Source organism: Podarcis raffonei, chromosome 2 (assembly GCF_027172205.1).
Source record: "Podarcis raffonei isolate rPodRaf1 chromosome 2, rPodRaf1.pri, whole genome shotgun sequence".
Lineage (NCBI taxonomy): Eukaryota > Metazoa > Chordata > Lepidosauria > Squamata > Lacertidae > Podarcis > Podarcis raffonei.
This window is the reverse complement of record NC_070603.1, coordinates 114,981,884-115,009,610: the sequence shown is the minus strand read 5'-3', so window position 1 is coordinate 115,009,610 and position 27,727 is coordinate 114,981,884. Positions and strand designations below refer to the sequence as shown.

The 27,727-nt window shown below is 48.0% G+C and overlaps 2 protein-coding genes across 2 annotated transcripts in view; both read left to right on the top strand.

Annotated features, from left to right (window-relative positions):
* LOC128409029 (zinc finger protein OZF-like) overlaps positions 1-27,727 on the top strand; it is a 120,505-nt gene that overhangs the window by 54,454 nt on the left and 38,324 nt on the right. The gene's annotated exons all lie outside the window — the stretch shown is intronic.
* Positions 440-27,727, top strand: LOC128408775 (zinc finger protein 569-like). Its single transcript, XM_053378798.1, has 11 exons — positions 440-564; positions 2,014-2,087; positions 3,769-3,895; positions 4,444-4,521; positions 5,726-5,839; positions 7,543-8,937; positions 12,619-12,698; positions 15,411-15,537; positions 16,884-16,988; positions 24,743-24,832; positions 26,377-27,727. The coding sequence occupies exons 2-11, from the start codon at positions 2,061-2,063 to the stop codon at positions 27,144-27,146; spliced, it is 2,913 nt and encodes a 970-aa protein (XP_053234773.1). The 5' UTR covers positions 440-564; positions 2,014-2,060; the 3' UTR covers positions 27,147-27,727.

Below are 27,727 nucleotides of genomic sequence, written 5' to 3'. Positions count from 1 at the left end.
TTCAAAAGCGTGTTCACAAGGGCATGTTTAGTGCTTGGCGACCCACCATAGAGCCCCTATATCCCCTCTAACCAAGCAGCTACGGCAGGTACTCAAGTCCTACCCGCGCCTGCATCTGACACCGGGGACAACTTTTCACCAGCGAGTAAAGCGCGGCCACAACAATCGATCACGCACACGCGTCTGCACAAACACACGTGCACACGTGCCCGCATCCTCCCCACCCTTGCAAATTTTAGCCCTGTCAGGTTGTTAACAGGACACCCTGCAGGCGATCCTCCTCTCCCCGCCAAAAACAGAACCCTCTTTGTCCTCGCCCACGTTGTGGAGTAGAGAGGCTCCAGGAGAATCTGCTTCTAAGTGAGGGCAAGAGAAGGGGGCGGGAGAAGGGCGGGGAAAGGCTTCGGTTGCTGCTACTGAGCATGCGCACACTCCCTTTGAGCCTGCTCAGTGGCATTTGGTCTTCGCATAGGTAAATCCGCGCGCGCCTGGAGGACTTGCTTCCTCTGCCTTGCAAAACTCTTCGCTCTCTTTGTCGTCGGGGCTGCTTCTCGGCGGGCAGAGGTAGGCGTCTGCTGGTATAGGAAAGGGGAATGGGGTGTTTGTGTGCTGAGGCTTGCTGATTTTGCTAGGGAGCCAATTCCCTGCTTGGATTAGGCCTCAGAGACATTCCTGTCTGTCTATGCAAACTTTCCCCCGCTTTTTTAGTGAAAGTTTATTTTCTGGGTTCCTTCCATCGTCTCCTCCCTCTTTGCATTTCTTGTTTCTCTTGTTCCGGAGAAAACATGTGGCTGTAGTATAAATCTGCGTCCCTAACTGATGCAATTAGTAACTTGGCAGAGTTTGCTCCCCTGAAACTTTATTGGGAATATTAAGAAGCCTCCAGTGGCACAGTGGGGTCCGTGTGTCTGCCTGTTAACCAAGAGGATTTGTGGCTTGATCCCGCTCAGGGATGGCTGTGGGCAGGATTCTTGCACTGCGGGGGGTGGGGTGGACTAGAGGACCCTATGGGTCCCCCTTCCAGCTCTAGAATTCTGTGGTTCTCTAAGGGCTCCGTTTGTTCCTAGGAGTCTGATCTAGAATGCCATGCCATAACCCTATATCTTCGACCCGCTCAAATTATATTTAGATTGTAAAGAGTTAGGGCAGGATTCTCCAGTTGCTTCTGGAGATGAAAGGGACCTCTTGGTGTTTGGAGGTGGGTGAAAGGTGTTGTAAACAAAAATCTGCCCTTTTTTTCCTTATGGGGTATCCAAGAGCCCATATAGAGTCCTTACATAGGTTCCCTATTGGTAGGAGAAAATAACAGAGGCCAGCCAGAGAATAATGAGAAGCAAAGCAGCTAGTAAGCCTGATTTTTTTGCAACAGGGTCCTCACTCACCACACTGCAGGAGGGAGGAGGAACCCAGAACAATGGTGTGCAAGCCCGTATATAGACTTTTGAAATTGCCACCCTGTAGATCAAGACCACCCCCAGAAACATCATACATACATCACAGAAGGGGTGGCCTACAGCAGAAATCTTAAGTGTGTTGTTTACCTCCTGTTTGCCAGGTTATCTGTTAATGCTTACTTGATTGGATACCCTGGGGAGCCTGGCCAGTCTTTTGTAATGATAAATACTTAGTTCCTGAGCCAGGTCACAGGCTCACACCCTATTCATATCTTAAATGTGCCCTTAAGACAGGTTTTGTGAGGAAAGAGACAATGGGGAGGTTTCCCACTTTGACCTTGCAGAGAAATAATTGACGTCAGTTTGGGAATCAAAAATTGTTTCAGGTCGGTCTTCTTGTGCTGATCTATGGACCTGCTTGGTTGGTACACTTATGAACATTTAACATATATCTAAGACCTCAAAATTCCTATCACACAGGCTGCTTGAAAGCTTTGCAATACTGTATAGATAGAAGGAAGAGACAGACAGATGGGGGGGGGGGTTAGGGGCCCAGCCATAAGGGAGAGAGAGAAAAAGGGTCACAATGTTTTCTGAATTAACTTTCTTCCTCCCACAGGAGGTGCATAGTTCCCAGAGTCTTCCGCTGCATTGGCTTGACAAAGAATGGCTGCTGCGGTGGAGACAAACCAGGTGCGAGAATTGTTTGAGATAGCTGACGATGAGTCATAGCAAGTTGGAAAGTGGAAATAGCACTTATCTTGGGGGCCCTCCAGAAATCCTTTTTATTCTGTACCACTGTACAGCATTAAATACAGTGGTACCTCGGGTTAAGTACTTAATTCGTTCCGGAGGTCCGTACTTAACTTGAAACTATACTTAACCTGAAGCACCACTTTAGCTAACGGGGCCTGCCGCTGCGCTGCTGGAGCCCGATTTCTGTTCTCATCCTGAAGCAAAGTTCTTAACCTGAAGCACTATTTCTGGGTTAGCGGAGTCTGTAACCTGAAGCGTATGTAACCCGAGGTACCATTGTATTAAAAACTTGCCTAAACAGAGCTACCTTCTGATGTCTTTTAAAGAGAAGACAGCTGCTCATTTCCTTCACATCTGAAGGGAGGGCTTTCCACAGGGCGGGCGCCACTACCGAGAAGGCCCTCTGCCTGGTTCCCTGTAACTTCACTTCTCACAATGAGGGAACTGCCAGAAGGCCCTCTGTGCTGGATCTCAGTGTCTGGGCTGAACGATGGGGGTGGAGACGCTCCTTCAGGTATACAGGACCGAGGCCGTTTAGGGCTTTAAAGGTCAGCACCAAGACCAATGGGCAGACAAGTGGGAGGCTGGGCAGTGAGGCTGGCACCAGGCCTGCCAGGGAGCTGAAGGAGCCTTTCCACCATGCAGGTGTGGCAGTGCCCACTGCTGCCTCCCAAGGTAAGGCGCTGGCTTCATGTTCACCTTTGGCCAGTCTCCATTGGGCCACTAAAACTGGGGGCATCCTCTTCCCAGGCCCCTGTGGGGCAGTGTGAGGAGGCACCTCTCTTTGGGGCAGGGGGGCAGATCAGAGACCAGGGGCAGGAGCAGCAGTTGCCTGAGGACTCCTAAGTTGCCCTTTGGGGTGCCTCAGGGTCAATTTTTTATGGTAGCCGAAATCTCAGTTGTACGGGTGTATGTATATATCTCAATTTTAACCCACAAGCTATTACTGCAATCTGCTCCAATTGTATATTTTATCTTTATGAACGGTGTTTTTATTGTGTTATGTTATGTGAGCTGGTCTTTGACCGTAATAAATTAACTGCCTCTACCACCTTTATCTTCCAAGGCTCTCCTCCCCCCCGTTTCACCTTCACAACAACCTTATGAGGTAGGTTAGGCTGAGAGACAGTGACTGACCGAGGTCACCCAGTGAGCTTCATGGCTGAGTGGGGATTCGAACCCTGGTCTCCCTGGTCCTAGGTCAGCGTTCTAACCATGATGTCACACTGGCTCTCAGATCAGTTGCGGGGAGCCTTTGGCCTTCTAGAGCAGGGGTCAGCAAACTTTTTCAGCAGGAGGCCCTCAGACCTTGTGGGGGGCCGGACTATATGGGGGGGGGAATGAACGAATTCCTATGCCCCACAAATAACCCAGAGATGCATTTTAGATAAAAGGACACATTCTACTCATGTAAAAACATGCTGATTCCCAGACCATCTGCAGGCTGGATTTAGAAGGCGATTGGGCCGGATCCAGCCCCCAGGCCTTAGGTTGCCTACCCATGTTCTAGAGGTTGCTGAAATGGTGATGAAACTACAGAAAATCCATTGCACAACTCCCAGCTTTTAAGTGTGGCCCCAGGCCAACAGTTGCTTTAAAAGTTTCCTTCTTCTTTTAGGAGCCTGTGGCTTTTGAGGATGTGGCCGTGTATTTCACAAAAGCAGAGTGGGCTCTGCTGGACCCAACGCAAAGAGCCACCTACAGGGACGTCATGCTGAAGAGCTATGAGAATGTGGTTTCTGTGGGTGAGCATCCCTTGTTTGAAACAATAGATCCGGCCACAGAGACATGCCCTCCCTTTCTGCCTAAAAACAACAACATTTGAGTCTGGTGAGGAGGGCAGGTGTTGCAGTGCTACCATTGGATGATTGTGATATGCTCTACAGGTGGCTGCATTTGAAAAACATCTGGAAACTATAGCTGGTCCAGGATGTGGACTCCTATACTTGACCCTTGCCTTGCAACAGCTGGCGCCGGTGGGCTGGTTGGATCTCAGGGGTTATAAAATGCCTCTTCGCAGCAATAGGTGATCCCATGCGCACATTAGGAGGCAGATGCATCACAACGCTTGCAAATGGTGCATTTGTGCAGTGGGGGTTACCCATGATCTGAGGAGGTCTCCGTAAGGGAGCCATAGGATTGAACCCAGCATGGGCCAGATGCTTTAAATGATTACATCATCATCAATAGTAGTAATTATTACATTTATTTCCTGCCTTTCCCACCAAAGGATCCCAGAGTGGCAGGCACAAAAATCATAAGAAATGTGAACATCTAAACATCCAATACACAGATGCAGACTGGGAAATATATCTACAGTCGTACCTTGGATCCCCAACGCCTTGCAAGTCAAACATTTTGGCTCCCAAATGTCACAAACACGGAAGTGAATGTTTCGGTTTGCAAACGTTCTTTGGAACCTGAGCGTTGCATGGGGTTCCGCGGCTTCTGATTGGCTGGAGGAGCTTCCTGCAGCCAATCGGAAGCCACACTTCCAAAAGTTTTCGAAGTCGAGCAGACTTCCAGAACGGATTCCGTTTGACTTACTGAAAAGGCTTGTTGGTAGAGTAAGTTCTTCAGTAGGGTGCCAAGAAGACAACAGCCCCTGTTTACCATTTAACAGGAGGGAATTTCAAAGGGTGATAATAATAATAATAATAATAATAATAATAATAATAATAATAATAATAATATTTGTACCCTCCCCATCTGACTGTGTTGCCTCAGACACATAGTTGGGTGGCTTCCAACAGAAACATAATTATCAAACATTTAAACCTTCTGATATAGGGCTGCCTTCAGATGTCTTCTAAAAGTTGTATGAATTCTTATAACCTTGACATCTGATGGGAGGGCGTTCCACAGGGCAGGCGCCACTTCTGAGAAGGCCCTCTGCCTGGTTCCCTCTAACTTCACTTCTCACAGTTGGGGGAACCACTAGAAGGCCCTCGGAGCTGGACCTCCGCGTCTGGGCTGAACATTGGGCAAGTGCCACCACACCATAGGTCTAATTCCTATATCTTATCTCCTGATAGACGCGGGTGGCGCTGTGGGTTAAACCACAGAGCCTAGGGTTTGCAGATCAGAAGGTCAGCGGTTTAAATCCCCGCGATGGGGTGAGCTCCTGTTGCTCGGTCCCTGCTCCTGCCAACCTAGCAGTTCGAAAGCACGTCAAAGTGCAAGTAGATAAATAGGTACCGCTCCAGCGGGAAGGTAAACGGCGTTTCCGTGCGCTGCTCTGGTTTGCCAGAAGCGGCTTAGTCATGCTGGCCACATGACTCGGAAGCTGTACACTGGCTCCGTCGGCCAATAAAGCGAGATGAGCGCCGCAACCCCAGAGTCAGTCACGACTGCACCTAATGGTCAGGGGTCCCTTTACCTTTACCTATCTCCTGATAAGATGGTATCTGCAGGAAGCCCTCGACCATTTTAAAGTGGTTTGAACTCACTGTGGGACCTTGTAGTGAAGGCTAAGAAATCTAACTAACAATAGAAGTTCTTTTTTCTAGTAACATACCAAAACAGGCAATGTTTTTTCCCCCACGCTCTTGTTTTTTTCTTCCTCTCGTGAGCAGCACTTCACCCTTCAAAACCAGACCTGATCTCCGCCCTGGAGCGATGGGAAATGCTGTGGGCACCTGATCAGCAGGAACACAAGGAGCATGAGATCCCACCAGGCAGTAGCTCAGGTGAGCCATTTCGAAACAGAGCCTGTCAAGGAGCCATTCGGAGCTGGGCCAATCGCAGTGCCACGCTAGATCTTTATGCAAGCCTGCGGGCTGCTTTGTGTTCATTTTGCACAACGTTCCCCTCACTGGGAGGGAAAGAATGCTAAAAGTCCAGTGCTCCTGTTTGTCATTGAAATTCTACTCAATATTGATCCAGAGCAGATTCCAGCATATAGTTAGCAGAGTAAAAACTTAAAACAGGATTCCCAAAAAATAGAAGAAGAGGCAATTGTATTTCATCCACCAGAGCTTTATTGCTACTGAAAGCAAATGAGCATAACGGGCACAAATCCAATACATTCAGGATTGGCACTGTTCATAAGAAAACCAGTTGCAGCAGACTTAACTTAAACTTACAATAACCTATAATAAGACTAAACCTTAACACTATCTATATACAGAATACCACACCAGAAGGAAAAGAGATAGAAAGGAAAAGTGAAACCCAGGCTCCTTCTGGCTTTACTATTACAGTGGTACCTCGGATTAAGTACTTAATTCGTTCTGGAGGTCCGTTCTTAACCTGAAACTGTTCTTAACCTGAAGCACCACTTTAGCTCATGGGGCTTCCCACTGCTGCCGCGCCGCCAGAGCACAATTCCTGTTCTCATCCTGAAGTTCTTAACCCAAGGTACTATTCCTGGGTTAGCAGAGTCTGTAACCTGAAGCATATGTAACCCGAGGTACCACTGTATAGTCAGCGTGACCTTGGCAGAAGAGATAAGAGAACCAGTTTAAGCCAGCTGCACTCAGCTTCTCAGAAGGAATAACCCAAACATCATGGACCACCTGCTTGTTTCTTTCACACAGAGAAGCTTGCAGAATTAAGTATAATAGGAAAGATCTCTACACATCAGATCAATACTTTCTGCACTAAGAAATGCAAACTGACACTTTTAGCATTCCGGCTCTAGCTGGAATAGATTTTGGTCAGGGGCCCTACATGCTGCTGTTTCTAAAGACTGTTTAGAAACTTCTGCTTCAATAATAATAATAATAGTAATAATAATAATTGTTGTTATTTTAACACACTTGGTTTGGGGCCCCCCAAATGTGGCCTGTCAGCATCAGGTGGGGAAGCAAATCAGGTCTGGAGATAATTACCGTATTTTTTGCTCTATAAGACTCACTTTTCCCCTCCTAAAAAGTAAGGGGGAATGTGTGTGTGCGTCTTATGGAGCGAATGCAGGCTGCCCAGCTATCCCAGAAGCCAGAACAGCAAGAGGGATTGCTCCTTTCACTGCGCAACGATCCCTCTTGCTGTTCTGGCTTCTGAGATTCAGAATATTTTTTTTCTTGTTTTCCTCCTCCAAAAACTAGGTGCATCTTGTGGTCTGGTGCGTCTTATAGAGCAAAAAAATACGGTAGTCCCTTGGAAAGAAGATTGCTTCAAGTCCCATGTGAGAACAGGGCATCTGGGCTGTGTATACCACCTCTACCCTCATAGCATCTTCACAACAATCTTGTGATATAGACAAGGATGCCAGAAGCGTTAGGTCTGCAGTTTGCCCCCTTTCTGCTTTCCCCACTATGCATAAATCTTAGGTTAGCTGTGAGTAGCCCATGACTCCCAAGAAGCTTCCGTGTTTTTCCCCTGCTCCTCCTACAGTGTTCGTAGCTCCTTTCAGAATACACATTGACAGTTTTCTGTCTCATTCCAACAGGAGATGAGCAGGTGAGTGAGAATACAAAGAAACCTATTCAGCCGGAAAGTTTCGCCCTGGGGAAGCAAGAAGAGATACAAAGGACTGAAGAGAGCCAGAGAAATGGGGAGAGCTCTCGGACCTGCCACAGAGCCGGCCGGCCTCAGAGAAAGCGTCTTGGAAATCGAAAGGCCAAAGCCGTTCCTGCTCGGAAGAGCAAAGAGCAAACACAAATCAAGAGCCGACCAAAGAAAAACTCTCCCCCTAAAGCCCCAGACAGAAGACGTGGAGTAGCAAATTCGGAAAAGTGCCCTGTCTGTGGGAAAACCTTTTGTAACAACACGTACCTTGTTATACATCAGCGGTCCCACACGGGAGAAAAGCCATACAAGTGCTCGGAGTGCGGGAAAATGTTCAGTTCGCCGTCAAACTTTCGCTCGCACGAGAGAATCCACACGGGAGAGAAGCCTCACTCGTGCGCAGATTGCGGGAAAAGTTTCCTACACAAACGAAACCTTCGTGAACACAGACGCGTCCACACCAGAGAGAAGCCACACGGGTGTTCCTACTGCGGGAAGAAATTTAGCAGCAAAGCACACGTTGCTAGGCATGAATACATCCACAAAGATGAGCGGCCGTTCCAATGCTCAGAGTGTGGGAAAGGATTCAGAGCAAAAGAGCACCTTATAGTTCACAAGCGGACACACACAGGAGAGCAACCCTACAAATGCTTGGACTGCGGCAGGAGCTTCAATTGCTTCTCTAACTATACCAGACACAAGAAAACTCACGGAGGAGAGAAACCGCATAATTGCTCAGATTGCGGGAAAAGCTTCCGAAATCGTTCAGATCTTAAATTGCACAGGAGAATCCACACTGGCGAGAAACCTTATCAGTGCTCATTCTGTAAGAAAAGCTTTCGTTGCTGTTCGTCCCTCGTAAGTCATGAGAGAACCCACAGAGCGGAAAAATCATTTCCGTGCCCCGAATGCGGCAAACGTTTAAGTCAGAAATCGTGCCTTGCTAAGCATTTGAGAATGCATAAGAATCAATGCTCAGACTGTGGGAGACTCTTCAGCAAAAGTTCAGCCCTTCAACATCACCACAGGAAAAAACATTCAGGTAAGAAGCCTTACAGATGTTTGCGCTGTGGGAAGAGCTATGACCGCAGGTCGGCGCTGATGATTCATGAGAGGATTCACACGGGAGACAGACCTTACGTTTGCTTAGAGTGCGGGAAAGCCTTTATACAGAAATGTAAACTTGAGCGACACGAGCGAATACACACAGGAGAGAAACCATATGAATGCCCTCACTGTGAGAAGAGCTTCAGCGAGAGAGGAAACCTTCTTCAACATGTGAGAATCCACGCGAGGAAGAAGCCCTACAGAAGAGGTTCCCGCAAGATCACACGTCGTTGAGCACGACAGATCCCATCCGGGAGATAATTCCCATGACTGTTCAGGATGTGGGAGAAGCTTTTTGGCCATCTTTCACGCCGCCTTAAACATTCAAGAACAACTGTAAATAAGTTTTGATGGATGTGATCGTGGAAAACTGACTGGTATCGTTTTTCAAAAAATATGCAGGGATATAAGATATGCAAAATGAACCATGGAAAGAGAAGAAAGGAAGACATTGCTATCTTAAGTATGTAAAATGTTTATTTGAGATTGTAAAACACAAAATTTAATAAAAATCATATTTAAAAAGAGAGAGTTTAACCCTTTCTCTCCTGTAGGACTGCCATATGTCTGGATTTTCCGGGGGGTGGGGGTGGGGATTTGCGAAAGGCGGTGCTTTGTCCAAGGTTTGATGGCTCATAACGCCTGATTGGCTTTCTCAACACTCTTGCTCATTGACTACATTCAGATGAAGGAAAGCTACTGCATATCAACCTAAGCAAGTTGTGTTCCTTTTTCTGGTTATTTGGCTATAACTATTGATCAAGGTAAAGGACCCCTGACAGTTAAGTCCAGCCGCAGACGACTCTGGGGTTGCGGCGTTCATTTTGCTTTACAGGCTGAGGGAGCCGACGTTTGTCCACAGACAGTTTTTCTGGGTCATGTGGCCAGCATGACTAAGCCACTTATGGCGCAACTGAACACCGAAACCAGACCAGCGCACGGAAACGCCGTTTACCTTCCACTGGAGCGGTACCTATTTATCTACTTGCAGTGGCATGCTTTCAAACTGCTAGGTTGGCAGGAGCTGGGACTGAGCAACGGGAGCTCACCCCGTAGCGGGGATTCGAACTGCCGACCTTCTGATCAGCAAACACAAGAGGCTCAGTGATTTAGACCACAGTGCCACCCACGTCCCTTTTGATAGAAAACAGTCTATCTTTTGATAGAATACAGATCACTGAACAAACTTTGTTGCATTACATGTCATCATTAAATTATCTTTCCATCGATATATAATTTTATGGTATTACCCCCCAAAAAGTGGTGTTATGAGCAATCAAACCTCAGAAATACACTTTTCCCAAAAGGTTTCCACAATCTTGGCTACTAGTGTATGTATGTGGTTCTTCCTTTCTCCATTTTATCTTCACAGCAACCATTTGAGGTAGGTTAAGGCTGGGTTTAGGGGACGCGGGTGGCGCTGTGGGTAAAAGCCTCAGCGCCTAGGGCTTGCCGATCGAAAGGTTGGCAGTTCGAATCCCCGCGGTGGGGTGCGCTCCTGTTGTTCGGTCCCAGCGCCTGCCAACCTAGCAGTTCGAAAGCACTCCCGGGTGCAAGTAGATAAATAGGGACCGCTTACTAGCGGGAAGGTAAACGGCGTTTCCGTGTGCGGCTCTGGCTCGCCAGATGCAGCTTGTCATGCTGGCCACGTGACCCGGAAGTGTCTCCGGACAGCGCTGGCCCCCAGCCTCTTAAGTGAGATGGGCGCACAACCCTAGAGTCTGTCAAGACTGGCCCGTACGGGCAGGGGTACCTTTACCTTTACCTTTATAAGGCTGGGTTTGCTCAAAGCCACCCACTGAGCTTCATGTCTTTGGGGGGGGGGGCTAGACCCCTGGCCTCCCAACGTTTAGGCCAACACTCAAAACGCTGGAGAGATTTTTTAAGAAGTTCTTGTTTAGAAACCAGCAGATAAATCATAGAAAAATAGGGCAACTTTGTTATGTTTTGGTATAATAAGACACAGGGATCTCCCTTTCTTTCCCTGTGTGTGTGTTTGTGTACGTACACACACATATAAACTCCCAATTCCCATCAGCCCCCAGTCAACATAAAATGGGCCTGGGGGTGATAGGAGTTGCAGTCCAGCAATGAATGGAGGGCTGCAATATAAACCAAGCCTTATGAGGAACGGTTGAAGGAGCTGGGTATGTTTAGCCTGCGAAAGAGGAGACAGAGCGGAGACAGGAGAGCCATCTTCAAATATCTCAAGGGCTGCCACATGGAAGAGGGAGCAGGCTTGTTTTCTCCTGCTCTGGAGGGTAGGATTTGAACCAGTGGCTTCAAGTTACAGGAGAGAAGATTCCCGCTAAACATCGGGAAGGACTTTCTAACAGTGAGAGCTGTTTGACAGTGAAACTGTCTCCCTCCAGAGGTTGTGGACTCCTTCCTTGGTGGCTTTTAAGCAGAGGTCAGACAGCCACCTGTCATGGATGCATGAGCTGAGATTCCTGTATTGAGAGGGTTGGTCTAGAGGACCCGTGGGGTCTCTTCCAACTCTACAATTCTATGGTGCTATGTTTTGTTTTTTTAAAAAAATCAATTGTGTATTATATAAAATACACATATAACTTCATATTTTTAAAAATCAGTTTTTATTGAATCTTTTAACAAACGGCAACAATGTTTGAGGCTAAGCCTGCCTGTAGCCCATGCAGTCAGTGTCCACCTCAGTTTGAGACTGCAAAAAGACGACGATAATCCAAGCTTACAGGGGTATTTATCCAAAAAAAGGTTTTAAAATAAAAAATATGATTTTATTTCGTTGTTGTTTAGTCGTGTCTGACTCTTCGCGACCCCATGGACCAGAGCACGCCAGGTACTCCTGTCTTCATGATTTTATTAAAACTCATGCAGAGATGGATGGTCCTACAATACCACAAAATAAAAGAAACTAAACAAAAATGAAGAAAGAGAAAAGAAAAACACCAAAGGAAAGCCAAGAAGAAGAAGAAGAAAAGGGGGAGGGAATAGAAGAGAAGAAAAATTAAAAGGAATTTATTTATGACCAGTGGCGTAGCGTGGGGGGTGCCAGGGGTGCCGGCCGCACCGGGCGCAACATCTGGGGGGGCGCGAGTCCAGAGGGAAGGGACAACTGACACTTTTGTTTGTATGTGCGCTACGGGGGGGGGGGGGTCCGGAAAGGGCCAAACGGGGGAGAGAAAGAAAATGCAAGCCGCTGCGCTTCGTTGGCAACGGCCTGCGCTGTTATGACGTCGGTGACGTCGGGAGCCGAGTGTGACGCGGCCCATTGTGTGACGTCAGGGAGCTCCCCAGCTGCGCGCCCGTGGGGAGGCACCGCGCCCGCCCCCGCGCCTCCATCGCCTCGCGGACACCGGCGAGGGCGGTCGCGCCTCCGGGCAGGAGCCTGGAAGACCTTCGGGCGGGCGGGTAGGCGGGCTATGCCGCGCTGGGAGCTGCTGAGACCATCGCAGTAAGGAACAGGCGCGAAGAGTAGGCGGAGGAGGCAGGACCACCACCAGCAGCACCATGGAGAATAAATATCCTTCCTTCAGGGGCGCGGGAAGGGAGCCACTTTGCCCACTCCGTCGTGGAATCAGGGGGCGAGAAGCTCCCATGGAGAGATGAGGGAAGAGGTTCTCCTTGGGGTCCTCAGCAGACGCCCCCCCCAGCATAGGAACCAACTCCTAGGGTCTGAGGTTCCTTTGACACCCCCCCCCCCCAAATCTTTGACGGAGCATTATTCAAATAGTGTGCACCTGCTGCTTCATGTGGTCAGCTATGCAGGCTAGGGTTTACCTCCCCCCCCCCCAATATTTTACTCAAGTTGGCACCCTGCTCCCCAGACATAAACAGAGAATAAATTCAGTAAGCCAGCAACTTTATGCACATTCAACTTGGGTGCGTTCAGCTTTAGGTGCGGAGTAGAATTTTTAAATTTTTTTAAAAGACTTTGGTGATGCCACCCGCCATTGCACCCAGCATGTCTTTGACGAGACACGATTTTGGCTTTTGGCGCGATCCCTGGGGGTAAGTTGCAGGCTTATTGTAGATCATCATGAGCTTTGCACCCTGCTTCCCACCTCTCTTGGAGCACCTGGGAAACATGTCAATCTGTGCATTTTTTTCCCTTTAAAAAAGAGCAAGCATAAATGAACAATTTATGGGAGAACACAAGTAGGATTAGCTGTCCATACACCCCTGCAGTGGCGTAGCATGGGGGGTGCAGGGGGGGCCGGCCGCACCGGGCGCAACATCTGGGGGTTAGGGTTAGGGGGCGCAAATCCACGGGTTAGGAGGCGCAAATCCACGGGTTAGGGGGCGCAAATTACTTGCCTTGCCCCGGGTGCTGACAACCCACGCTACGCCACTGTTTATGACAGTTTACACACACACACACCCCTTAGGGAGCCGCGCTCAAACATTCCCAGCTTTTCCCATCTCCTTTAGCCCATATGCCAGCCTTTCTCAACCTGTGGGTCCCCAGATGTTGAACTACAACTCCCATCGCCCCTAGCTAGCAAGTCCAGAGCTCAGGGATGATGGGAGTTGTAGTCCAACATCTGGGGACCCACAAGTTGAGAACCACTGCTATGCAATTGGAGTTTTATCTGCCATACCTTCCAGCGATTGGAGGTGCGGGGACCCCCTTGGTTTTAACAAAGCGGCCACAATCCAGAAAACTACAACGCCCACAAGCCTTTGCGCTTTGGAAAGGCGAAAGGCGGACCCCCAGCTCCCCGCCGCGCTAGAGCTTTCTTGCCTTCTGCCTCCCTGTCCTAAGAAGGGGGTGGGCGGTGGGCGTAGGGGTCGGGCGCGGGGTTTAATGGGTCTTGAAGGAGGCGCGGCGGGCGGCTGGTCTTGCAAGGGGGAGAAAAATGCAACCCGGGCTGCGCGCGTCTGACAGCCAGAAGTGGTGCATTCCTTTGTTTTCGCTTTGCACGCTTCGTTGCAGAGAGAGGGAAAGGTGCGCTTGCATTTGGGCAGCGGGAGAAAGTATCAAATAAGAGAGGGCCGTTTGTGTGACTGATTTAGGCTGCTCTTTTAAAATTCTGGTTTTTCACTACCAATTCCCAAAGTCAGGGTATAATTAAAAGATCTCGGCGGTAAAGGAAAGAATAATAGAATCTTGAGAGTTGGGACCCCAGGGTCATCTAGTCCAACCCCCTGAAACGCAGGAATCTCAGCTGGATTCAGCCTTCGCCATGCTCCGGCTGCAGTCCAGCTGCTTTTGAATCCCAGCAATTCTGTGAATGAATGAATGAATTTTATTATTACGGTCACAGACCAGTTCCGGCTCACTTACAATATCAGGAAAATCATAAAACACAACAGGAGTACATTGAATTGCAACTGGGTATAACAGAGACAATTCAGATATAGCGGCAATTAAAAATATATATTAAATCTTGATCATATATAGCCTAAAATTGTCATTTAAAAGCTTAATTGTTTTGGTAATTCTGTGTCATTCCCTCGCCTCAGTCTTTTCACGCCAGATGATCTCAAACAGCCTCTCATTTATTTATTAGATTTCTACCTCAGCTTTCCCCAAGGAGCTCGAGGTGACGGCATATGTGGTTTTCCCTCTACCCCGTTTTTATGCTCGCAACAGCCCTGTGAGGTAGACTGTGACTGGCCCAAGGTGGCAAGCTTCATAAATGAGTGGGAATTCGAACCCTGGTCTCCCAGGTCCTAGCACAGCGCTCTAACCACTACACCACATTACCTCTTGGATACAACCTGTTGCCGAAAATGTATTTTACTGAAATGCTCTCCCTTTCATTTTGCTTCCCCCCACTTGCTCCCCTCCTCCCCATGTGTGGAAAGACTTTGCATAGAATGCCAACAAGGATTCAGTCCCGATTGCCCCCTCCTTCTAGGACAAAGAAAAGGGACACAGTGGAACCATTTCAGGTAGAAAGTTACCAGGTAACAGCTGGAAGATTTGTTTATTTATTTACTTAATTAGCTTCTCAAAATTTATGTGCCTCTCAATTGTAATAAAACTTCAAAGCGTTTTACAAAAAGAATAAAGCAATAAAATTATCAGTACAAATAGTCAAAAACTATTTAAATCATTCAAAAAGTAATAAAAATCAACCATATGGCAAAAAACAGATTAAAACACATGTCGAGCATTCTACATGCGTGGATAGGCTTGCCTAAGCAAATAATATTTTACAGTACAGTACATTGATTCTTGCTTTCATTTTATGGATCGATGGTCTCGTTAGATAGTAAAATTCATGTTATATTGCAGTTTTAGGGGTTGTTTTTAAAAGTCTGGAACGGATTTGTCCGTTTTGCATTACTTTCTATTGGAAAGTGTGCCTTGGTTTTGGAACGCTTTGGTTTTGGAACAGACTTCCAGAATGGATTAAGTTTGAGAACCAAGATAACACTGTATGTTCTTGTCTCACATCTCAGGGTTCAACAAATGCTAGAAACTTGCTCTTTGCCTCACAACAAAAGTTGAGAATCAGGGAGTTTCGCTGCAGCATGTGGAGGACAAACCTGCCTTCTTCCCCCTACCCCACCCCCTTTTGGATGCCCGTGGATATAAACCATTTGATTCTGCATTCTGGGGCTTGTACCTGGATTCTCTCCTCTGTGGGATGCATGAGAATGTTCCTAGGCAAAATGGTTGTGTCTCTCAATCGAGGGTTCTTTTATTTTCCCTGGGGAGAGGGTCACTGCCACCTCCTGGGAGACTGAAGGAAGGGCTCTTTGTTCTCACAGAGGCCAGTGATCTTTGAGGATGTGGCCGTGTATTTCACGGGGGGCCAAGGGGCCCTGCTGGACCGCAGACAAAGACAGCTGTACAAAGAAGTCATGTTGGAGAACTACAAGAACGCCGCCTCGCTGGGTAAGAACGTTTCTTCCTCAACTGCCTAGGACCCTGGTACCTACGGGACCGCCTCTCCTGGTATGCCCCATGGAGAGCCTCAAGGTCCATAAATAGCAACACCCTAGTGGTCCCGGGCTCTAAAGAAGTTAGGTTAGCTTCAACCAGAGCCAGGGCCTTTTCAACACTGGCCCCAGCCTGGTGGAACGCTCTGCCTCATGAGACCAGGGCCCTGCAGGATCTGATTTCTTTCCGCAGGGCCTGTAAGACAGAGTTGTTCCGCCTGGCCTTTGGCTGGGAGCCAATTTGATTCCCTCCCTCTCTTTCTTTTTCCTTTCTCCTCCTGTGACGAGGCTGCATTTTAATATTTTAATGTTTCAGTATTTTAATTGTTATATTTTAATCTTGTTTTTAAGTTGTATTCGTTCAACTTGTTTTTATTATTGCTTGTTAGCCACCCTGAGCCCGGCCTTGGCTGGGGAGGGCGGGGTATAAATAAAAATAATAATAATAATTATTATTATTAACTGGAGTGAGAACCATTGGATGCTCAAGGGTCCTGCTGTGCTTCCCCCCACCCCACCCTAAGTCCCTTGTGTTTTCAGAAAGATTGAAATCATAATAATCAAAAACGGAGTAGCAGGAACCAGCCAGCCACCTGAGCTACCTCTTTATTAGCAAGAACATGATGTGCTGAGTGTCAGGCCTATTGAGCACAGCAAGTCATCCCTAGTAGGTGTTGCCTCATGAATCAGTTTGGTGAGATTGAAAGCCCCCACCTCCCCACAGTTGTCTTAAATTCCTTCCTCTCCAGGCTTTCCCCCAAGCAATCTGAGACTACGCCTGCATGAAGCCAACCTCTCCTCTGCCCTCTTCACGCCTCTTCTGGTTCTGGGAGACCAGGGGAATGGGGAGCTTGTCTCAGCAGGAGGAAGAAACCCCCTGGCTTCTTCACCAACCTGACTCCTCTCTCCCTCTTGGCCTTCCTCCTCTTCTGCTTCCACTTCTGCTACTGAACTTGTCTCTGCTGCAGTGTCTCCCAGTTCACTAAGCCCTGTTACGCCTAGCTCCTCCTCCCAGTCTTCTCCCTCTGACCACTCATCATTGTCCTGCCACCACTTTCTGGGCCCTGAGTTTTATTCCCATAGGGGATCCCCAGCTGGTTCCTCCTACCATTCCTCTGCGTCAAACCAGTCCATGACACAGAACTATGAAAATATTGGTGAAGCGATCTTAAGACCTTCTTTCGTAGAGGGTCTTTTGGGCTGTGTCAGCTAAGCCAGTAAAGGGGGGACCTGGAGAAGGGACTTGGAATTAGCAGTTGCCCTCTGGCAGTCATTGTTTGCCTTTTATTTGTCTTTCTTTAGAAGGATTTCCAGTCTCCAAGCCTGACCTCATTGTCCAGCTGGAACGAGGGGAAGAGCCATGGGTGTCGGACCTTTGGGGGGTCACTGGTACCCCATCAGGCCAAGGTAAAAGAAAGAGGCGTGTCTTAGATGCCTCTGGCAAACCACCTGCAAGCACATAATTATGAATTGCCTGAAAGCATCTTTTTTTTAAAAAAAATAATAATCTAAGGATGATATTAAAATATTTGAATATAAGGGGCTGCCAGCCCTGCTTGCTTCACTGATCAATTCCACCAACCCCTTTCCCACGTGCCCTTCGCCCACACCTGACCTATACCCTCCAACATCTCTCCAATGAAAATAGGGACAGTCTATTCAACAACAACAATTGTATTATTTATACTCACAACAACAGCAACAACAATTGTATTATTTATACTCAACCCATCAGACTGGGTTGCCCCAGCCACTCTGGGTGGCTTCCAACATATATAAAAACGTAGTAAAACATTAAACATTAAACAAAACTTCCCTGTACAGTCATTACCTCATGTTACGTTTGCTTCATGTTACGTTCTTTCAGGTTATGTCCTGCGGCGACCCGGAAGTACTGGAAAGGGTTACTTCTTCGTTTTGTCGCTCGCGCATGTGCAGGCGCGCAAAATTACGTCATGCGCATGTGCAGAAGCGTCGCATCGCAACCCACAAGTGCGCAGATGCGCCACTGTGGGTTGCGCTGTTTTCATGTTGTGAATGGACCTCTGGAACGGATCCCGTTCGCAACCAGAGGTACCACTGTACAGGGCTGCCTTCAGATGGCTCGGAGGCCGGCTAACTCCATACCCTCCCAACATTTCTCCAATGAAAATAGGGATGTCCTAAGGAAAAGTGGGACATTCTGGGATCAAATCAGCAACTGGGATGGTTTCTGTAAATCCGGGACTGTCCCTGGAAAATAGGGGCCCTTGGAGGATGTGCTGACCAAACCCCTCTCCCTTTACGCCTCACCCACATCTTGACTGATCCCCTCACAACTTGCCCCAAGCCCCTCTCCTCCCCTTACAGTTCACCCCAAACTTCACTCACTTTTATAGCAAGGGGAGGGGCTTCACAGAGCAGCTTGTTAAACCATGAGGGGAGGCGAAGAAAATCCCCTGGGAACTTCACAACTTTTTATACTTCTACCAGCACGCATCTTAATATACTTGCCACATGGGGTGGGGTGTACACACACACCTGTGTGCATATATGTGTGTTTGGGTGAGTGTGTATACTGTTTTCTGTGCTCACAGGAGTGAATCCCGTCCGTATTTTATTTTCCCTGAGCAGGTAACTTTACAAGAAAGGAACCTTGCTCAGAGCCTGGGGAACATTTTACGAAAACGTCACGTCTCCCTGGACCTCAGGGAGATAAAACATTGGTCTGCAAGACAGGTTTCTCTCGCAATTCACAGCTTGTGGGTCATCTGAAGATCCACACAGGAGAGAAGCCGTTTCAGTGCCCGGAGTGTGGGAAATGCTTTACTCAGAAACGGACCTTTACGCTGCACCAGAGAGTCCACACAGGAGGGAAATCTTGTCAGTGTTTAGAGTGTGGGAAATGCTTTGCTAATCAAACGGACCTTGTGAGCCACCGTAGAATCCACACAGGAGAGAAGTCCTTCCAGGGCTTGGAGGGTGGGAAAGGTTTTATCCAGCGGTCGCATCTTGACAGTTGCCAGAGAATCCACACGGGAGAGAAACCCTTTAAATGCCCAGAGTGCGGGAAATGGTTCACTCAGAAAACAAACCTCCTTCTACACCAAAGCACGCACACGGGAAACAAACCTCACTTTACTGGCTGAGGGAGCCGACGTTTGTCCGCAGACAGTTTTTCCGGGTCATGTGGCCAGCATGACTAAGCCGCTTCTGGCGAAATCAGAGCAGCACATGGAAACGCTGTTTACCTTCCCGCCAGAGTGGTACCTATTTATCTACTTGCACTTTGACGTGCTTTCGAACTGCTAGGTTGGCAGGAGCAGGGACCGAGCAATGGGAGCTCACCCCGTCACGGGGATTCGAACCGCCAACCTTCCGATCGGCAAGTCCTAGGCTCTGTGGTTTACAGCACAGCGCCACCTGCGTCTCTAAGAGGTTTACCTAACCACAAATATAAAAATCAGTTAAAACTTTAAAATCAGACATAAGTTAAAATACCTGCTGGAATAAAAAATAAAATAAAAAGTCATCAATAGGCACCAGAAGTTCAACAGAGTTGTGTCCACACATTTAATTCAGATCTAAATTAACAGGAAGGGTCTTTCATAAAATTGAGCTGACAATCCTGAGCGCATGGCTTCTGTGAGCATCCAAAAACCTCAATGAGCAGGTAAGGGAGCTGATACTTGACCCAAACTGATAAGGGCCTTGTAGATCAATAGAAGAACTTCGAACCTGGCTCGGCAGCATGTTGGTGGTCATTGCAGACTTCTGAACGTCAGAGTGATGTGTTTTCCACCAGTGACACCTCTTAACCAGGCGCAAAAGTAGCCCCATACAGCAGACACTGCAATAATTGAATACCAAGGTTACTAGCCGACCCTCCAAGTGTCCCTATTTTCCAAGGACATCCTTGATTTTGAGAAGCCATAACGGTTTCTGATTTGATCCCAGAATGTCCAATTTTTCCTTAGGTTGTCCCTGTTTTCATTGGAGAAATGTTGAAGAGTATGGTGCTATCTGACCCCTGAGCCGTCTGAAGGCAGCCCTGTACAGAGGTTTTAAAAAAAATGTTTAATGTTTTATTATGTTTTTTATATACGTTGGAAGCTGCCCAGAGTGGCTGGAGCAACACAGTAAGATGTGCGGGGTATAAATAGCAAAATTATCATTTATGGAATGGGACGTCCTCATTTTCATCGGAGAAATGTTGGAGGGTTTGTATTAGCTCATGGTCCTAGCAAGACCTGGAAGGCTAAAGTTTCCCCATCCCTGTCTTAAGAAGAGGTAAAACCACAGGTATGGCTCCTTTCCTGTGAGAAACCAGGTGACTTCCTAATAGTACTTCCCTCCTCAGTTTCATTCCTGCAGTTCTGAGCTGCCTTCTGCTTGAGAGTCTGGGAGCATAAGGAGGTGGTAGTGATTCTACTTTTCAGTCAGAATATGGTTATTCACCTTGGTATTTGATGGTCAAAAGATAATGTGCTTGGCAACCTTGAAATTATTCGTTATGAGGGCATGCAGGTTTTTTTTTAATCTTAATGTGTCCAGGTTTTTTAAATTTTTAAAAAAATGTTTAACATACATTTTGTATATACCGTATTTTTCCACGTATAAGACGCCCCCATATATAAGATGCCCCCTATTTTTGGGGACTCAAAATTAAGAAAATGCACTATGCGCTATCCGTGTATAAGACAACCCCTTATTTTAAACTTCAAAAATTTAGGAAAAAATATAGTCTTATACAGTGGTACCTCTGGATGCGAATGGGATCCGTTCCGGAGCCCCATTTGCATCATGAGCAGAATGCAACTCGCATCTGTGTGTGTGCAGGTCGCGATTCGCTGTGTCTGCGCATGCGTGTGACGTCATTCTGAGCGTGTGTGCATGCGCGAGCGGCAAAACCCAGAAGGAACCTGTTCCGTTACTTCCGGGTCACCGTGGGACGCATTCTGAAAAGATTTAATCTAAAGCATCTTTAACCCGAGGTATGACTGTACATGAAAAAATACGGTAATTTTTAAAAAAAGTTTTGGTGTTTGCTGCCCTGGGCTTCTTTGGGAGGAAGGGCAGAATAGATATTTAAGAAAATAAATAACAGATATGCACCCAGCTGGTTCTTTTTCACCAAACAGTTGAGAGGTTTGTATTCTGCAATATATAAAAATATCTATTATACTACACTGAAATGTTAAAATGTTCCTTTGATTGTCCTTGAATTTTGCCACCACCTTTGCCAACCTCTCCTGCCATCCTCTCTTGGAGAACCTCTGCTCCAAAGGCGTCGCAACCTTGCTATCCCAAGGACTCATTGTCGACCCCTGTCACAGCACACAGTCCACTGCTGGCATTTCTGGGGCACACGCAAGTGTTTAGCATTATAGACTCATAATCCTATTACTTTTTACAAAAACACCCCTGAATAAGCATAAACACAGAACTCCCATGGACTGTGGCATTCTGGTTCGGAGCATATACGGTATATGGGTAAGTTAACATAACAAGAGCTGAGAAGAGTGAGGAGGGTCCGAAGCAGCGACGATGGAGCCGGGTGGGCAAGCAGCGGAAGCAGCTCCAGCGTGGTGACGCCCGAGGGGCTGTGGGGCTGGATCTGGGGTGCCTACCGCTTTGCCACAGATGGCAGTGACTTTCGCAGGAACCTCAGTTAACCTGGGTCTCTTTGCAGTGAGAGTTTGGGTAGCTAGAAACTTAACAGACATGATTTGATGGCACCACAGCCTCCTACATAGCAGAAACGATGTGAATGAAGTAGATTTGTGTGAAGTCTGAGTTTCCCTCTTGCTTTATGACCAAATGAATTGGTTCATCATTGCGTTGATTTTCATGGGATGTTATCTGCAATGCAGCTTCTATTAAATCAATTGGAGGCATCAGCATTGTGAGTGAAGGACTAGAGAAAACACCGAGGCTACAATTTACCTGAACATTTCTTTTTATCATGTTCACTTTACTTGCTTGGGAGCACTATTGAGTCCAATTAATGTACAGTGGTACCTCGGGTTAAGTACTTAATTTGTTCCAGAGGTCCGTACTTAACCTGAAACTGTTCTTAACCTGAAGCACCACTTTAGGTAGTAGGGCCTCCTGCTGCCACTGTGCCGCCAGAGCCCGATTTCTGTTCTTATCCTGAAGCAAAGTTCTTAACCTGAAGCACTATTTCTGGGTTAGCAGAGTGTGTAACCTGAAGTGTATGTAACCCGAGGTACCACTGTAGTACCTTCTGTTCTATTTTTGCCAGAAAATATAAGTTATTTTGCAGATGGACTCAACTTCTGTTCCAAGAGTTTAACAGATTCTGAAGTGTGAAATAAAAAAAAAACCAATAACAAAAAAATAACAAGAGCTAGCGAGGGTCGGAAGCAAAATAATCTGCTTACTGAGAAGTGGAGCACGTTTGTTATCTATCACAGCAACAGCTGAAGGAAAGATGCAGCCCTTGCCGGTTTGTTGTAAAGTGCATTATTCCAGAAGGAAGGGCTTTTTTGTCTTAGAATTTAACATGCTGTATCCACCGCTTAAATATAGAGAAAGCAAATGATAAGCATGGGTGAATAAAAATATACATGTGGCAATGACCAGGATGACAGTCTTTCCCAACCTGGTGCCCTCGGGCTAGTTTGGAGGACGCATCCCAACTGGCCCCAAGGCATCTCTTTTCAAAACCTCCTTCCAGCCTCCCTCATCCATGCGCTCAAACAGCCGATTGGTGAGGGCTTCGCCTTGCCCATCTTCTGGCTTGGCTTCAACCACATGATGGGAAGCGGAAAGAAAAGGAAAACCCGCCTTTGGAAGCGGGAGGAGGGGTGGGAATAGCAACCCACAAAACCCAGCACAACAATAAGGGGGAGCTGAGCGAGGCTTCTTTGCGTTCCTCCAGCCACCCGCTCCTAAAAAAAGCTCCATTTGCGCCCTCGTTCAATCCAGAAGCTGATTTGCCGGGCGGGCGCGCACTCCGGAGCTCCCTTAATTCGGATTAGTGGCCCCCGTCTAGACGCGTTTGCAGGGCTGCTTGGCTCCCTTTGCGGGCTCCGCATTCCGAGCACGCAGCCGCGGTTCTTTCAAATGAATGCATGTGCGCACCACCTGGACGGCGGCGAGGATGGAGCCCGGTGCGTGCGCGCGCGCGCCGGAGATGCGTGTTAACTGATTGACGCGGGGTAGAAAGCACGTGTGATAGTCAAGAGTGTCAACGAGCTGCTGGTCGAGGAGAAGAAGAAATCTGCCCGAGAGGGGCGATCTTAAGGTCTGCTGTCTGAACAGGTAAGAAGAAAGGCTTTTAAGAGCGATGGAGAGGCGCCAGGTGCAATTCCCGGCATCTTCAGGTGAGGTTGCCGGGAGAGACACCTGCCTAAATCCTTGGAGTGCTGCTGCCAGCCCGTGTCGATTGGACCAATGATCTGATTCACTATAAGGCACATTCCTATGCTCTTGCATTTAAGAGATGCGTAGAGCGGATAATTTTCCACAGGTGTAGCTTGCTAAAGGTGCAAGTCCCGTCCCCCACCATGTAGTTATATTAAAGGCAGATGGGCAACAAAGTTCAAAGCAGCAGAAATTTATTGCAGAAGGCATGTTTCGCATCACTGTCCAGGTGCAACCTAGCTATGTAAATAAAGCTACAAAAGTTGTTGTTGTTTAGTCGTGTCCGACTCTTCGTGACCCCCTGGACCAGAGCACGCCAGGCACTTCTGTCTTCCACTGTCTCCCACAGTTTGGTCAAACTCATTTTAGGAGCTTCAAGAACACTGTCCAACCATCTCGTCCTCTGCCGTCCCCTTCTCCTTGTGCCCTCCATCTTTCCCAACATCAGGGTCTTTTCCAGGGAGTCTTCTCTTCTCATGAGGTGGCCAAAGTATTGGAGCCTCAGCTTCAGGATCTGTCCTTCCAGTGAGCACTCAGGGCTGATTTCCTTCAGAATGGAGAGGTTTGATCTTCTTGCAGTCCATGGGACTCTCAAGAGTCTCCTCCAGCACCATAATTCAAAAGCATCAATTCTTCGGCGATCAGCCTTTGCTTATTCCTAGGTAAATGGGGTTCCTACTGCAGCCTCAGCCTCTTCACAGGGTAATTATATATTAAAAAATCCTTCTACTAAAGAGATTGGAGAGGGAAGGATAGAGTTGAGGGGTGGCTTCCCTTCTCTGCCACCCCACCCCCTCTCACGCTCGAAATTCCTGCTCTGGTATTAACATTAGCAAAACAACAACAACAACAACAAACCTATGGTTACGTGAAGCATACTCAATGCTTCACAAGACGTAACCGGCTGAGCTTTTGAATCAATAAGGTATACTATTCATTGTATCAAATTGTAGATTTCAACGGAAGTCTCTTAAAGTTCAATGAAAAAAGCAGAAGACCCACATGGATCAGTTCATTCTCTAGTCAGTTCATGCATAAGGTCCATACATGTATAAGTGTCTATTCCACCTGTCTGTTCATAAGGTCCAAACAATCCACATGAAAGGTTGTTACAGTTCCACAGAGTCCTTTCACAGAGTCTAAGACAAGGATTTCCGGAATAGGCTCTAGGTAATGCAAATAAATACAATATCATAATCTCTCACATTTTTACAGCAAAATTAATATAAAAAAACATAAACAACTGTACATACCATATGTAATATTACAGGATAGTGGATCTTATAGCAGCTAAAAGCTTCCAATGAACCCCCTCTATCCATTTTTTCCACACATTGAACTTGATGTGCCTCAGTCAGGTTGGTGATTTTAACATCAATAAAAACCAAGATGTTGATCAAGATGCTTAGTGCTGTCCCTTGTGGTTTAAATCAAGACAAAGGATTTTTTAAACATTACACAGCATGTGTTCAGTACCTTACTAATGCCAGCATGGGCTATCTGTGACTGTTGCTTGCAGATGGCTCCCTGGGCTTCTAAGACAACTTTATCAGATATATGAAGTGTCCTCCTGTCTGGTTAGGGTGCTGCATATACCCTAAATACAGAGAGAGGAAAAGAAAAACAAAACCCTGTTTTGAGTGTGGAGGTAAAGTGTTGGCTGGTGCAGTTTTAACCTGGCCAGTACAGACTCCATGCTCAAACCCACCAAGAACATTTCCCCAAATGGGCTAATATATATTATATTTTACCTTTGTTTTTCTCCATGTGGGTGATGTGACTGCCCTTCCCAGGGGAGCAAGTCAGGTTGCTGGATTCATATCCAAGAGCTGTATCGGGAGACACCATGCAGGCAGATGACGGTGGTGACGCCATCTTGTTGGGTAAGGATGCGTTTGATAGAGCCCCTGGCTTTCTTTATAACATTTGTCATCAGCTGCATGCTTGCTTGTGGTGCGTGTGGGTTTTCTGCTTGTATGTTTTTGTCCTTACATTCAAATAGCCCGTGTAAACGAGCCCACGAAAGTTACTAGCCTGCCATTTATTTCATTTTCTGCTATCCTGTTTGAGAGATGGCGAAGGGCTCCGTCCCTCCAGACTTAAAAAGAGCGTTGCTGGATCAGGCCAGAGGCCTTCCATTTGTCCATTATCCTGATCTCACAGTAGCCAACCAGATGCCTCTATGAAGCCCTCAAGCAAGACCTGAGTCTCTGCACTTAGCTACATTAGTAAAGAAACAGTGATTTGAATGCACTATAAACATGCAACACCAGATGGCGCCATAGAGCAGTAAATTTTAAAATGCAATTTTCCATAGAGATTTTTTTCTTTTGTTATAACGATCTAATTTCTCACATTTATAGGTTTGTTTTCCTGTGTCTAAATCCATCCTCCCTCCCTCCCTCCCTCTCTCTCACACACAACTTCATGCTGCATTTCTGTGCAAGGCAAGGAAGTGGGGAAAGGGGCTTCCTCTCTATGGTTTCCTGCTTGGCTACTAGCACAGGGAAGGGCATTCCATAGTCCTGGGGTAATAGCAAAAAATGCCCATTTATGGGTCACCGTCCTATGATATTCTGTAGGGTGCGGTGCCACAGATAAAATGCCCAGATGATTGGAGTGGTCTTACAGGTCTAGGCAGGGGCCTGAAGAGGGCAGAGGAGAGGTTGGCTGCATGCAGGCGCAGTCTCCGATTGCTTGGGGAAAACTCTGGAGAAGAGGAGACTTAGCTGTGGGGAGACGGGGGGGGGGTTCAGTCTCGGCAACAGATCCATGGGGGGCAAGATGTACCAGGGACGGACTGCTGTGCTCACTAGGCCTGACACACTGCCTGGTCTGTGCAGATCACATTCTTACTAATACAGTGGTACCTCAGGTTACATATGCTTCAGGTTACATACGCTTCAGGTTACAGACTCCACTAACCCAGAAATAGTACCTCAGGTTAAGAACTTTGCTTCAGGATGAGAACAGAAATCATGCTGCGGTGGCGCGGTGGCAGCGGGTGGCCCCATTAGCTAAAGTGGTGCTTCAGGTTAGGAACAGTTTCAGGTTAAGAACAGACTTCCAGAACGAATTAAGTACTTAACCCGAGGTACCACTGTACAGTCATACCTCTTCTTACGTTTGCTTCAGGTTAAATCTTTTCAGGTTGCGTCCCGCGGCGACCCGGAAGTACCGGAAAGGCTTACTTCCGGGTTTCGCTGCTCGCACATGTGCAGACGCTCAAAATGATGTCATGCGCAGAAGCAGCAAATTGTGATGTGCAGTCGCGGGTTGCGTTCTGCTCATGTTGCGAGCGGGGCTCCGGAACAGATCCCGTTCGCAACCAGAAGTACCACTGTAAAGAGTTAACGCCAAACTTGCAGGGTGTGATTTTACTGCCCACTTGGCTCCTGACACCTGACGGCCTGTTTCTGTGTTCCAGGCAGCGAGGAGCGCGGAAAGATCTACCCGGGAGAGACCCCGCGCTACTGCCCCCTCTACGCCAAAAGCTTTGGCGGCACGCCGAGCCGAGAGAGAGCCGTCGCGGGCGACAAACGCTACAAGTGCTCCGAGTGCGGGAAGGGCTTCAAGAAGCGGTCGGCCCTCCTGACCCACGACCGGACGCACACCGGGGAGAAGCCCTACGGCTGCGCCGAATGTGGGAACAGCTTCAGCAACAAGTCCAGCCTGACGCGGCACAAGAGGAAGCACACGGGCGAGAAGCCCTTCAGCTGCCCCGACTGCGGCAAGAGGTTCAGCCAGAGCTCCAGCCTCATCCGCCACCTGAGGAACCACACGGGGCTCCGGCCCTACCGCTGCTCGGCGTGCGGCAAGAGCTTCAAGCAAAGCTCCAGTCTCCTGGTCCACAGAAGGACTCACACGGGGGAAACCCCCTACAGCTGCTCGGTCTGCGGCAAGCGCTTCTCGCAGAGCTCCAACCTGGTGAAGCACGAGAGGATCCACACCGGAGAGAAGCCCTACGGCTGCGCCGAGTGCGGCAACACCTTCAGCAACAAGTCCAGCCTCACCAGGCACAAGAGGAACCACACGGGGCAGAAGCCCTACAAGTGCCCCCAGTGCGGGAAGCGCTTCAAGCAGAGCTCGGGCCTGCTCAAGCATGAGCGAGCCCACGCGCGGAAGAGCCTCACGAAACTCCCAGAGCCCGGCAAGCGCTTGGACGCCATGAGAGCCCACGTCGGCGAGGCCTTGTGAAAACGCCTCGCTCCGTTGAGGAAAGGTCGAAAGGCACGAAGCTCATTGGCGTTGAAACCGTGCGAAGTCAGGGATCAGGGGGCTGCGGCCCTTCTGAAGTTCCTGGGCTGCAACATCTGCCATCTCCGCGACTCTTTGGGGGTGGAAGAAGTTGGAGTTCAGCAACTTTTAGGAAAGTCACAGGTTTCCCCACGTCTGATACCGCAGGTGTTCGGTTCAGGGCATGCGCGGCCTGCACAACTGACCCTGATGCCTAGCTAGATACTAGTCAAAAGTCCTGCTCTCACAGTCCACACAAGGCTGACAAAATGGCCGCCACTGCTGACAGGCTGTGGTTGGTTGGTTGGTGTGTGTCGTAGGCCCGGTGGCAGGGTTTTCTGATGTTTAGCTCTGTTTGTACATGGGAGGATTCCCTCCTGGGAGAAAACTTTCAAAACGAGGCAACTGCTCCTTACTCAACAAAGAATTTCCCAATGAGGACCTGGATAAAGGAGGCAGGAACCTGTTGCTGGAACCATCAGGCGATTCGAACCAGAGAATCATCAGCTTCCCGGTCCAATAAAGGATTTTGTTATCTTCTA

What these genes read in the sequence shown, in the direction of transcription:
- LOC128408775 (XM_053378798.1), top strand. Translation starts at nt 2,061, where the DNA reads ATGGCTGCTGCGGTGGAGACAAACCAG. An exon ending in TTCCCGCAAGATCACACGTC is followed by an intron (nt 8,938 to 12,618) that starts GTTGAGCACGAC and finishes TTTTTTTAAAAG; the next exon opens with ACTTTGGTGATGCCACCCGC. An exon ending in TGGTACCCCATCAGGCCAAG is followed by an intron (nt 16,989 to 24,742) that starts GTAAAAGAAAGA and finishes TGCCCTTCCCAG; the next exon opens with GGGAGCAAGTCAGGTTGCTG.